At 39.5% G+C, this 13,655-nt stretch overlaps 1 protein-coding gene across 4 annotated transcripts in view; it reads right to left on the bottom strand.

The window, feature by feature from the left end:
* MARCHF8 (membrane associated ring-CH-type finger 8) overlaps positions 1-13,655 on the bottom strand; it is a 130,713-nt gene that overhangs the window by 19,102 nt on the left and 97,956 nt on the right. For all 4 annotated transcript variants that reach the window (XM_046027403.1, XM_046027407.1, XM_046027405.1 and 1 more), the window contains one exon: positions 3,947-3,997. In XM_046027403.1, coding sequence (XP_045883359.1) covers positions 3,947-3,997 — 51 coding nt within the window. The remainder of the gene's footprint in view (positions 1-3,946; positions 3,998-13,655) is intronic.

Raw genomic sequence — 13,655 nt, 5'->3', positions numbered from 1 at the left:
AAACTACGGTAAGGGATTCAAATGAATGAGTGTGCATGTGGCCGGGACCAGATCACCTCAGATCTGGCACATGAGGGTAGAGAGTTTGAATCTTATTCTAAATACAGTAAGAACCCACTGAAGGCTTATATGAGCAGCACTGGGAGTCTGTTTACCTGGTGGCTGGGGTGGAGGCTGATTTGGAAGGTTGCAAGAATGTAGGCAGATTCTTAGAAAGCTACTACGGTAGTCCAGGGGACTTGGGCCCGGGATGTGGCTGTGATGATGGACAGAGCAGAGGGCTAGATGTCAAGGGTCCAGCACAGCACTATGCACACATTCATCCAACAAACATATACTGAGCTGCTCCCAGGCTACTGTCTATCCCTGGCTCTGAAGATTTATGGGTAAACAAAACACAACCTTAGCCTCATGGAACTTACTTGTGGGGCAAAGGGGCAACAGAAAAAGAATCAATAAAAACTCAGGGAGTGATAGGTGTTCTCTTGAAAATAAAGTAAGAAAAGGTACCTAGGGGACCACTTAAGTGATCAGGATGGGCCACTAGGAGGAGGTGACCAATTTCATGAAAACTTGCACTTGTAACAGAGCCTCAATAAATGATACCCACTTAACATCATTACCATTAATGCAAAACAAAGTACTCAGTATAGACTTTGCAATCAAAACTGCTTGAATGTCCCAATATTCTTCCTTAAATTAGTTCGTTCTCTAAGAGGATCACACCTGGATGCCCATTTTAAAGCCAGAAGAGCCATCTAGCAGCCTCTCACACAGCCCATCTAATCTGTCTGCTTCCTTCTTTGAAAGGGGCTCATGGTTTCTGAGGCTTTAGCAAAATATGGGAGTCTCCAACAAACACTGAATGAGACACCCCATCACTCCGTAACAAGATCTAGCTGGAACACTAGGAGACAGATGGAAGGTTTACTTTCACCTGCGCTCAACCTCTAACTTCATGTCCCTTCAGTTACCAGTAGCGGTACAACGCGGGAGCGTCATGCACACTGCAGGTGACTGACTAACCCGGACACCAGCCAGCACTGAATTCGGCCGGATGCTGAGTCAGCGAGAGACCATGGAGATTTCAGGTGGCATAAACCAAGTCTGTGATCTAACCTTTTTTTCTATCTTCTATCTCAAGGATATGAGGCCTAAGTATGTCTGCTATATTGAAAACAGAGTTTTATGTGCCGTGGCCTAAAGTGGCCTCAGAAAACAGGCTCATTTTATAGATATTGCAAGAAAGAACTGCATTCTCAAAAACAAAGTTCTCTTTCATAGTAGTCCTGCCCACCTCCCAGACCCATGTAACTGGTTCGTGCCCAAGGACTCCACATTATACAACTTTCTGATTTCAGAGGGGTACATTTTGCAACAAAATTTCATGCTGATAGTTCACTGGGAAGTAATGTGTGCACAACACACCACTCCTGAGATTTCCCTCTTACTCCAGTTCAGTGTGCAGAACTCTTGCTTTGAAAATCGAAGAGGCCCACATCTTCTTGGCCCTACTCTGTGGCAGAAAGCTGTGAGGCTTTCACAGTTACCCCGTTTCTAAAACCAAGTGTGGAGCTAAAATTGCTTTTTTAAGAAAACTCCCATCCTGCCCATAGGAAAGCGCTATGTCAGTGCCCGTGTTTGTCTCCCTCATCATTTTATGCCTGTACCCAGCTTAGTGCCTGGCACAAAGAACACATAATAAAAATGTATGCAAGAAGGAAGAAAGAAAAGGCCAGAGTTTTTGTTAGATTTAATTTCCACTCCAGTTGATATTTATTTTAAAGTACGCAGTCCTGCCTTTGATCAGTAATAAAATAGTAACAGCTATCATCAAGGACCAGCATGCCCCAATCCCAATCCACCTAAGATCACCAGGGTTCAACAAAGGTTGACTACAGTGAGTTCACTGATTCACTGCAATGAGGGAGCTGCCCTAGGGTTCCTTGCAAACATTATCCCCAAGACTCACAGCAACACTGAAGGTTGTATTATTCCCTGATTTTACTCATTAGGAAATTAAAATTCGAGGAAGAATCTTTCCTCACAGTCTCATGGCTAGTAAATTCCTGTCTATCAAACTCACAGAGTTTGAAAACTATCACAGAGCAACTCAGGATATCATAACCTAGTCTGCACCAAGCTCATAAGATGTTCCTATAGACCATGTAAGCCAGTGGTTTACAATGTTTAGTTTTTTTTTAACTGCAGGAGGAAACTTCCGTCCAAATAAAATCTTACTAAAACCATAAATAGACATATATTTGAGGCACAGGATATTGCCGTCCTTCAGAACTGCCCTAGCCACTGGGGCAAGGCAATGAGAGCTACTATATACTTTTAAAATGTTTAATTCAACATAACCACACAGGCTGTCTGGATCTACATCTTCTCACTCTTCTCGATTCTTAAATGTTGGACAGCTCCTTCAAAGGGGGTAGGACAAAACTGGGCATTTAACGCAGACAGCAAAGACCTATCACTGCACAGTTCCATTAACTCCCATAGTCCCAGGTGAACGAACAGCAAAAGAAAAGAAATGGAGGTTGGAAGAAGAGGGATTATTTGTTGAAAGGTATTTACTTGAGATGGCCAAGGCCTATGCCTTGAAAGACTGTTCTGGGGGTGGGGGGAGGAGGAGAGGTCAAGTCAGGAATGCACCAAGGAGCACTCTAAAAGGCCTTCGGTGTCATACTGAGCACCGTGGACTTTTCTTTTTATGCAAAACTAAGTGGATGGATGATATGGTGAGATCTGAAATATGCCTAAGAACAGACTGATCATCTCAAAGGATTTGCTAGATTCTACTTCTCAGTTAAAAAAAAAATAGGGTACTACAAATGAAAGTATCTGTATAGTTTGTAAATTAAAATGGCATATAACATGGCTATTTATTTCTGAGTACTCAGGAGGCCCGAGACAGCAGGTCAGGTTTCGTCACACTGTTCAGACCTTCCTGTCAGGATCTGTGTCGGTGTCTGGCCAGCTGACACAGACATAAGGAGAAGGCCCATCTCTGCAAGGAACCTACATAGACACACTGTATGGATGACATCGGCCGGAGCCTGTGTCTGGGCTGGGAACTGAGCAGTGCCTACAAACAAGCTTGCCTGCTGGCTCCTGGGTCACCCATAGCAGCTGATATGCTCCTGACAGGCTAGTCGAGTGACTACACCACAGGTGTGTCTGGTGCTTTCAGATGGCCAGTTCACCCTCTCACTTTCCTAGCCACTTCAGCGAGAGGCAGCTCTGTGATCCAGTTCTGGCCAGTGAAATGTAAGCAGAAGTCAGACAGCTGCGTGGGGCGTCTGGGAAAGCTTCTGGCCTTCCTGCTGGAAAGGGTTGCTCTCCGCTGACAAACCCCTCCATCCCTCATCATTCTTCTTAGTCCTGCCAAGCCCATCGCCATGATACCTGGAGGTCCAACTCCCATCTTGAGACAATGAGGTACTAAAGCAGGAGGATGACAATATGCTAAGGAAAGTGGCATAGAGAGGACAGAAAGTGCCCGGGTCCCTGACAGCACCTGGGAGCAACTACATCAGCCTTGACCCACCTACCTCCAAACACACTCCGTCATCAGGACCACATAAACCCATAATTACTGAGGGCACCAGAGTTGGCTTTTTGTTACTATCAGTCAAATGCACTCCTGAGGGGATAGATTCTCTGGTGACTCTCTGAGATCTTTTTTAACCTGAGAGTAAACGATTTCCACTGAAAGAAATACAGGGTTTTCTCCTATTAGTCACTAACTTCAATACACATTTGGAACTGCCTCACTAGAAAAAAGTAACAGCCATATACCTCACTGTATGGTCCTAAAGCAGATTAAAGAAATGTGTCAATAACTTCGCATACTGAAAACTAAAGAGTACAAATACTTGCAAGATAGAAGAAACCAAACCCCAAACTACAAAAATAACGTATTTCATTGGCACTCTACCTTAGAAATATTACTTGAATGACTCATGGAATGTCCCAAAGTCTTCTCATTCTGCAAGAAAATGAAACAGGTAATTAAAATGTGCAGAGAATAAGTAATTTACTCCTAACAATCATTTCCTCAACTAGAATTTGCTAAGTGCAAACTATTATGTACTAGCAAAAATGAATGAAACAGTAGTCCTTGTCTTAAAGGAACTTAAGAACAGGAATTTAGAATTAACTAAAAATAAAAGAGCTGTAAATGTCCTAAGACACATTCAAATGGAGGTTCAGAGGCAAGAAACTGCAGGTTGAGTTTTATCTGATGTTGCCAATGCTGTGAGGAGCCACTGTAGGATCAGGAAGAAAGTGGGATAACTGACCCCACCCAGGTCGTTTGGCTGTCCACGTGGTGGGTACTCAACAGGGACATCCCACACCTCACATCTGTTCCCTTAAGACTGTTTCTCCTCCTGGATTAGAGAAATCTGAGAGTCATGCTAGACTCCTTCACCTTTAGTAACAAAGTCTTGTATCAAAATCTTCCTGTTTAAGGCCCTTGGCAAGGATACAGAGAAAGGGGAATCCTCCTACACTGTTGGTGGGAGGCAAGCTGGTGCAGCCACTCAGGAAAACAGCATGGAGGTTCCTCCAAAAGTTGAAAATAAAGCTACCTATTATCCAGCAATTGCATTACTGGGTATTTACCCTAAAGATACAAATGTACTGATCCAAAGGGGCACGTGTACCCAAATGCTTATAGCAGGAATGTCCACAATAGCCAAACCATGGAAAGAGCCTAGATGTCCATCGACAGATGAATGGATAAAGAAGATGTGGTACACACACACACACACACACAAACACACACAAATATTACGCAGCCATCAAAAAAAAAATCTTGCCATTTGCAACAACGTGAATGGAACTAGAGGCTATTACGCTAAGCGAAATAAGTTTATCAGAGAAAGACAATTACCATATGATCTCACTGATGTGAGGAATTTGAGAAACAAGACAGAGGATCATAGGTGAAGGGAGGAAAAATGATACAAGATGAACCCAGAGAGGGAGACAAACCATAAGAGACTCATAATCTCAGGAAACAAACAGGATTGCTGGGGGGCTGGGGGGAGTGATAGGGTGGCTGGGTTATGGACTCTGGGGAGGGTATGCACTATGGTGAGTGCTGTGAATTGTGTAAGACTGATGATTCACAGACCTGTACCCCTGAAGCAAATAATACATTATATGTTAATAAGTTTAAAAAAAAAAAGAAAAGAAAAGAAAGAAAAACTACACAATCAAAAAAAAAAAAAAAACAACTTCCTGTTTAATGTCTCTCAATCTTGAATCTCTATCCCCAACCCCCACCCACAAACTTGGTCAGACTTCAGTGAGCAACACAATAATCCCGGAAGAGGCTGGAGCCACTCAACCAAACACCACCCCCCAGGGCTGACAAGGGCATCTTTACTAGGGAAGGTCTGACTTGTGAGCCACCAGTGTAGTGGGCCTCTCCAGCTGAGGACCAACACGGGCACCCTGCAGGTACCAAGGCTACTGATCATACCGTGCTCCAAAGTGTCAGCTTCAGTTCTGGTGGAAATAGGACCAAACTTTTTCTTTTTCCATTAGAATCAAGCTTACAGTTTTTTGTTTGTTTTTTTTGTTGTTGTTGTTTCCTTTCCTCATTTTTTGGATCAGACTTTTTCTTTTTTTTTTTTTCTTTGTTTTTCTTTGGAATCAGACTTAAAGTTTTTTTGTCTGTCTGTTGGCATTTTTGTTTGTCTTCCTTTTGTCTTGGATCAGGCTTTCTCCTTTTTCTTTTCCAGGCTTTTTTTTTTTTTTTTTAAGATTTTATTTAGTTATTTGTGAGAGAGAGAGTGAGCACTGGCAGACGGAGGCAGAGGGAGAAGCAGGCTCCCTGCCGAGCAAGAAGCCCGATGTGTGACTCAATCCCAGGACGCTGGGATCATGACCTGAGCCGAAGGCAGCTGCTTAACCAACTGAGCCACCCAGGCGTCCCTTCCAGGCTTATTTTAACAAACAAATCAAAGCACACTTAGTTAAAGGTCCAAATCCTCCTCACTGAAAGCAAGGAGGAACTCTGCAGAGGACTGACCTGTGGGAAAGAGTAGCCAAAACACCACAGTGGAGTGCACACAGCATACACCAGAAACACTTCCTGAAGCACCAGGCCATGGACAATTTATGACCCCCTTCTTAATATATCATTACTCTCAGGAGCAGAAAACAGAACAAGATTTTATAACATGCAAAAGAAACCTGGACAAAATGACAAAACAGAAATTTTCCCCAAAAGAAAGATCAAGAAGAAATCACAGCCAGGGATTTGTTCAAACAGATATAAGCAACATGTATGGATAAGAATTTAGAACAACAGTCATATGAATACTAGCTGGGCTTGAAAAAAGCATTGAAGATACCAGAGAAACCCTGATTCTGCAGAGATAAAAGACCTAAAAACTAGTCAGGCTGAAATAAAAAATGCTGTCACTGAGATGCAAAACCAACTGGATGTAATCACAATGAAGAAGGAAGAAGCAGAGGAATAAATAGGTGAAATAGAAGATAAAATTATGGAAAACAATGAAACTGAAAAGAAGAGGGGAGAAAACAATTTGGTTACAAATAAGACTCAGGGAACACAGTGATTCCATAAAGCACAACAATATCCACATCATAGGAGTCCCAGAAGAAGAATGAGAAAGCAGGGCAGCAGGAATAATTGAACAAATTATAGCTGAGAACTTCCCTAATATGGGGAAGGAAACAGGGATTCAAATCTAAAAGGCAGAGAGAACTCCCCTCAAATTCAACAAAAACAGGTCAACACCAAGACAGATCAGAGTGAAACTTGCAAAATACAAAAGTAAAGAGAAATCTGAAAGCAGCTTGGGACAAAAAGTGCTTAATCAACAAGGGCAGACACATAAGGTTAGCAGCATATCTGTCCAACAGAAATTTGACAGGCCAGAAGAAAGTGGCATGATATATTCAACATGCTAAATGGGAAAAATACACAACCAAGAATACTTTATCCAGCAACCCTGTCATTCAGAATAGAAAGAGAGATAAAGAGTTTCCAAAACAAGCAAAAACTGAAGGAGTTCATGAACATTAAACCAGCTTTGCAAGAAATATTAAAGGAGACCCTCTGAGCAGGAAAGAAAGACCAAAAGCAACATAGAAAGGAATGGAGACAATCTACAGAAACAGTGACTTTACAGGTTATGCATTGGCACTAAATTCATATCTATCAATAAATACACTGAATGTCAATGAACTAAATACTCCCATTAAAGAACACATGGTATCCGAATGGCTAAAAAAAATAAGACCCATGGATATGCTGCTTACAAGTGACTCTTTCTAGACCCAAAGACACTTACAGATTGAAAGTGGGGGGGGGGGGGGTGAAGAACCATTTATCATGCTAATCTCCAATCTCATTTACACTTCTACTATCAATGCCTTAGGTTTAGATTCTCTTCATTTTTCACTTGAAATTCTTGAATAACTTCCTATCTTATCATCTTTCTACTTTGAAAGTGACCTCCCTGATACATAATTGCTATGGACTGCATTGTGTCCTCCCAAATTTGTATATTAAATTCTAGCCCCCAGTACTCAGAATGTGACTATATTTGGAGATATGGTCTTTAAAGAGGTAATTATGTTTAAATGAGGTCATTGGGGTGGGACTTGACCCAATATGAATGGTGTTCTTATAAGAAGATGAACTTAAGACATAGGTACACACAGAGGAAATAATATCATGTGAAGACACAGGGAGAAGGCAGGGGAAGCTATCTGCAAGCCAAAGAAAGTGTCCTCAAATGAAACCAAACCTGCTGATATCTTAATCTTAGAATTCTAGCCTCTAGAACTGTGAGAAAATTATTTCCTGTTGCTTAAGTACCCACTGCCTCATTATTTTGTTATGGTAGCACCAGCAAATAATACAAGAATCTTCCACACTATAACTTTCTTTAAAAAAAAAAATTAATGAATGTTCAAAATGTAAATCTGATTTTCTAAAAATAAGAAAGTAACTCTCCCTTACTCTAAACCCAACTGAGTAAAAAAAAACAAAAACAGAAACTATTACCTATGGGAAAAGATCATCTTGTATTTTTAAGATTGTCATATTCTCTTTTCATCTCACATGCTTTGCAATAATCATGGGGAAGACCAGAGAAGGTTGAAATGTAATTAGCAGGTAAAATTCCTTTGGTCAAAAGTACAAAGGAGCTACTGGATTATTTTAAAACTGCTTTGAGAAGAGTTGATTCCATTCCACCAAGCTTCTCCTTAAAGAGAACTAGCAATCAAGAAAATTTTAACTTTCCCCTTCCCCCAAACCCACCAAATGACATACTGCCTTGACTTTGGTACAGTTGGCTTTTCACCCCTAAAATGTTAGTGAAGAAACATTTCAAGAGCTCCCAAATGGCCTGCCAGCTGGCACTTGTTTCAACAATATTGTCTTTACAGCAATGTGTCTGTGCAATTTTTTTGAGTATTTTCATTATATTCTCTTATTTTATAAATCTGAGTGAAAACAGAAGTTCAAATCTCTTAAGTATAATACAATACACACACTGCTATTAAATGTTTTTGCATCATTGGAATGTTTCTTGGTTTTAAGCTAGTCAGTTAGTTTTAGGAAAAGAACAAAATTATAAAGTATGCTCAAAGTATTGACAATGTCAGCAAAGACTATTTCTAAATGACCGGAAGAATCAAATTTCATTCATTCATCTTATTAATGCATTCACTCGTTGGGAGTAGAGAGTCTCTCTGTCCAAAGCACAGGTAAATCTGTAACCATTCAAGTGTCATTCATGAGTCAAGAATGTACTATGGACAAACACAGGGCACTGCTGTGAATCCAAGCTTTTAAGGCTCATCTACCAGCAATTTACTACTAAATTTTAAGTTAGCTTACTAAAGATTCCATATGCCCTAGAATATCTTACAGAAAATCATTATAACCACTATGACATTACCCAACCTTAAAGGAAATGGCCAGTTTAACACCACCTGGAAATCTACAAATAAGTTCTGAGGTACTAAAAGAAGCAATAATTTCTATCCTTGACTTTTTTTTTTTTTTACATTATTATTCCACAGAGAAGAGTTACTGGGGTGGGGAGAGGCCTAGGTATTAAGCTAGGTAACATTATAAATCCAGACTGAGATGCTTTTTACCTTATGAACTTGAGAAGTAAATTTAATAATGTAAGCCTGTATCCTGTTTTCCTTCTTAGAACAAGTCAATATTTTACTTTGGTAAAAATCAAACAAATTATCTAGCCCCAGAACATACAGATGCTTTAAAGCCTGAAACCTGTCAACATTTAGAATTGTTTCTTCTGCTTGGCAGAAAATTAATAATTCAGTTCCAAAAGACCATCTTTTCCCTTAAATACTACTACATTTATTTGGACTTACTAAAAAAAATCTAAGAAGTTCAGGACCATAACCAGACCTATTTTTCAGGAAGCAAATCCCAGGATTCATTCAAACCAGTGACTCACTCATTCCATACATATTTACTATTTGACTAACACATGCAAACAAATGTTATTAGGCACAAAACATGGACAAAAATAAATCTCACTCCTAAGCTTGTTCTAATGATTATGTTAACCGCAGAACTTCTTTGAAATAGTGTTTCAATGAGAAATATATAACCAGGAAATCAAATGAATAAAATTTTTAAAAACATTAAAAAAGTACAAACATGAATTATATCAGGATACAGTGGGTGACACCATTCTTCCCTACAGTCACACTCGCATGGTTCTGAATGAAAAGGACAGGTTACCAAAGATCAAGGTCAAGAACTGGAATTAGGCATTCTGAAGAGAAAAAGAGTTCCATTCCAGTTCAAGCCAAAATTAAGTTCCAATGCCCAAGTGATACAAACCTTAGCAAATCATTTTCATAAATCTTTAATATACTTAGTCACTGTTTACTTGAACAGTGTACTGTTCAATACTGATACTGAGTCCACCATCTTATAATCCTGGGTGAGATAAAAGCCTCACTGCTGGTAGCAAAAGCTATTACTTTCTTTTCTTGGAGAAGGTACCAGGAGATGCCACACTGTGATAGCACAAGCTCCCCTGGCTTGCTCTCACCTCCATGTGCCTTTGGCGGGCTTCTGTCTACATTTTAAAAAGAGGAGCTGCTCAGAACACAGTTCCATGCCCTCTTCTCATTTGTTGTCTCACTCAGACCAGTGCTTCTGAAACTTCGTGCACTTCAATCATTTAAACACCTTCATAAAATGTAGACTGTAATTTGTTAGGTCTGAGGTGGGTTGAGATTCTGCATTTCTAGTAAGCTCCCAGGTGACTCCCATGTTGCTGGTCCCCAGACTATACTTTAAGATGCAAGTTTCATTCCAAATCCTGAGCGAGAATAATCCATAAGGGCTATGATTCATTTTTTTAATTGCAGTATAAATGAATATGACTCATATTTTAAAGAGCAAGTCATGACTACTGTAAAAGTAAATTTTTGCATAAAAGATGGTAGTGAGCTCACAACTGAGTTAATACAAATAAATCAATCAGGAAACAGACTGATACATATACTGGGAAAGACTGAGTCTGAGGGTGTGAGAAAGAAAAGTCTTATTAATGTAAGAAGTTACCAAATCACAAAGATAAAGAGAAGCTCTGTTGAAGAATAAGGGACATTTCACAATTTACTTAGTCCAGTCAGTGGTATTTTGCAAGTCCATGTGTAGCTCCAACAGAATGTATCTTGAGGGTAGAACTGAGATGCAGAGCCCCCAGAGACCAAACACGCCCTGGGAAGTAGAAGCCAAGAATTAATGAGAAGACAATGAGGTGAGATGCCTAAGCAAGTTTTGAGGATTTTGTATAAAGGAGTCAAACAATAAAACTTCATGTGGGAGTCTCCCTAAAACTCTGACCAGGAACAATCATTTAAAAACACACACACAAACACGAAAAACCAAAAAAAACAAGCAAACAAGCAAAAAACCAAAACAAACAAACAAAAATCCGTGTAACAGATATGTTATATATCTACCCATCTCCATCCCTACATAGAACAAATTTGTTCTGAGCAGCAATGGGCCCAAGTAAAAGTTCTCACTTTCTCACTCTATTTTGTAATTTTAAGTAAATATGTGAGAAAGTTCTCCCCAAACACATTAAACTTGAGGTTTTCTGGGAGAACATTCTGCTACAGCCACAGCTCCTTTCTTCAGCATTCCTTCTTCCCTGAGTCACTCTAGAATAAACATGTCACGCCAGGAGGTGCAGCAGTCACCTTGAAAACACAAGGAGAAAAAGTATACACAGAGGTCTCCAACATTTTTCTCAGGACACCTTTACAAGTATATTACTGAGGACTCCCCAAACCTCCTGTTTATGTGGATTACATATATTGATATTTGCCATATTAGAAATTAAAACAATTTTTAAAATATGAATCTCTTAATTCAGTTAGAATAAACCCAGTTAATATAAATAACATTTCTATGAAAAACAACTATTTTTCTGAAAAAAATTAAGTGAGCAGAGTAACATAGTTTTATATTTCTATAAATCTTGTAATTGTTCAGTTAATAGAAGATTGCTGAATTCTCATTATCTGCTTGTACATTCAATCTCCTCTGTTGTTCTGACTGAAATAAATGAAGAAAATTTGGCCTTCTACAGTTACATATTTATAAAAGGAGTGTGTATTTAACAGCCATTTGAGATAACTGGATATTCTTTGTACTACACAAAAACTCAACAAGCAATTAGGGGTGATGTACACTCTGAAATGGTATTAATAAATTTTTAATACTCCATTAAAATCAACTGGTCCATCTTCTACTTTGAATTGATCTCTTCTTAATCATGCATGACTTTATAATATCACACTAAATTCGTCATTTAGAAATTACTGGTTCACTGCGTTATGCAAATCTTCCAAGACTGACACATTTCATAATGCAATATGAAAAAAAAATCACACTTGTTAATATGACCATAATTATAGAAAAGGTATCTAAAAAAAAAAAAAGAAAAAGAAAAGTTATCAAGCTCACAGTGGTAGATGAAAGTTTTCCAAAATCCCAATTTTTGCTTAGAGACTTCAAATTTTTTTTTGGCAACAAAAACTGCTACTTTCAAGATTGGCTCATTCATTCAATTTAAAGAAAATGTCTGCCAAATATCCAAGTCAGAATAAGCTAGAGTTTGACTGCCAGTAATTCTTCCAAGTAAAAATTGTATTCCACTGAAACTAACTAGTTAACTTAGCAACTCAATCACAGGCGTGCTTTGCTCTGAGTCAAACAATGCACTTTGGTATTCAGTGGAAATGATTTATACCAGATATGCAAAAATGGAATAAAACACATAATCTAAATGGAGAATAGTCACTTAAGAGTGGCATACATATTAAAATGAGCAGAAAATGAATCAAAGTATTATTATAATTGTCTTCAAAATGTTCCCAAAGTTAAAGAGAAATAAGATACAAGAAATATATCAAACTTCCAAAGATAAACACTAAAAGAGATAAAGAGATACACTCATTAACACCACACATAAAAGAAAAAGAAATTGTTAACAGGGTTCAAGCAGCCCACATGATGGTAAGAAAAAGAGAAGGACGAAAGAGAGATGGGGAGAGAGGGAGAGAACAAACAGAAAATAAAAAGTAAAATGGCACCCTTAATTCCTAAGATATCAGAAACTATCCTAAAGGCATGTGGCAAATAGAGAAACATTTATTCAAGAAAACTGACTAAACTTTGGTATGAACAGTAAGAATCTGTGGTATTTGGGGGCGCCTGGGTGGCTCAGTGGATTAAGCCGCTGCCTTCGGCTCAGGTCATGATCTCAGGGTCCTGGGATCGAGCCCCGCATCAGGCTCTCTGCTCCACGGGGAGCCTGCTTCCTCCTCTCTCTCTGCCTGCCTCTCTGCCTACTTGTGATCTCTCTCTCTGTCAAATAAATAAATAAAATCTTTAAAAAAAAAAAAAGAATCTGTGGTATTTGAAGCATAATCCAGTCCATCCTCAGGCTAGAAGCTCCACTCTGGAAGGGTGCAGCCAAGAAAAAATACCGACCTTTCCACCCAGCTCCCAAAAGAACAGAAAAGCATCTCCAGAGGGGCAGGCCCCAAGCATGACACATTCTACTCTACCAACTCTATGTTCCAGAAGCTATGTCCCAAGCAAAAGTGATTTAGAAGTAAGTCTGGGCTCCTCTCCATACAGTGCCCACTACGAGAGAAGAAGCTTCTACTTCGCATGGCGAACTGGGTATAATGCAGCCCCTTTGCTCAACGCCAAGGACTGATAGGTGGAAGATGCACACCAAGAGAGGCAAGCCAAGAAAGCCACAGGCTACTGCCCTACATAAAGCAGGTATGTCACTCCAAAAGATGTGGACTACTACACCTACCCCCGGCTCTAAAGCACAAGCTTAGACTTTGAAAAGGTGGAAAGGCAGACCAAAAGAACAGAGAGCTCATAAGCTATCTCCAAAGAAACAAACATTAACTGGAATAGAATATGTAGAAATTCCAGCCTAATGCTACTGGCAAAAATGATGGCATTTTAGGTGGCTGGTAACTCTAAGAGAGAAGCAAGAAAAACCATAAAAGTGTACCACAGAAAACCAGGGATAGAGACAACTAAGAAGGTCCTCCTGAGAACA

The sequence above is a fragment of the Meles meles genome, chromosome 13, assembly GCF_922984935.1.
Source record: "Meles meles chromosome 13, mMelMel3.1 paternal haplotype, whole genome shotgun sequence".
NCBI classification, from domain to species: Eukaryota; Metazoa; Chordata; class Mammalia; order Carnivora; family Mustelidae; genus Meles; species Meles meles.
Note: the sequence above shows the minus strand (reverse complement) of the source record. Positions and strands in the feature narration are given on the sequence as shown.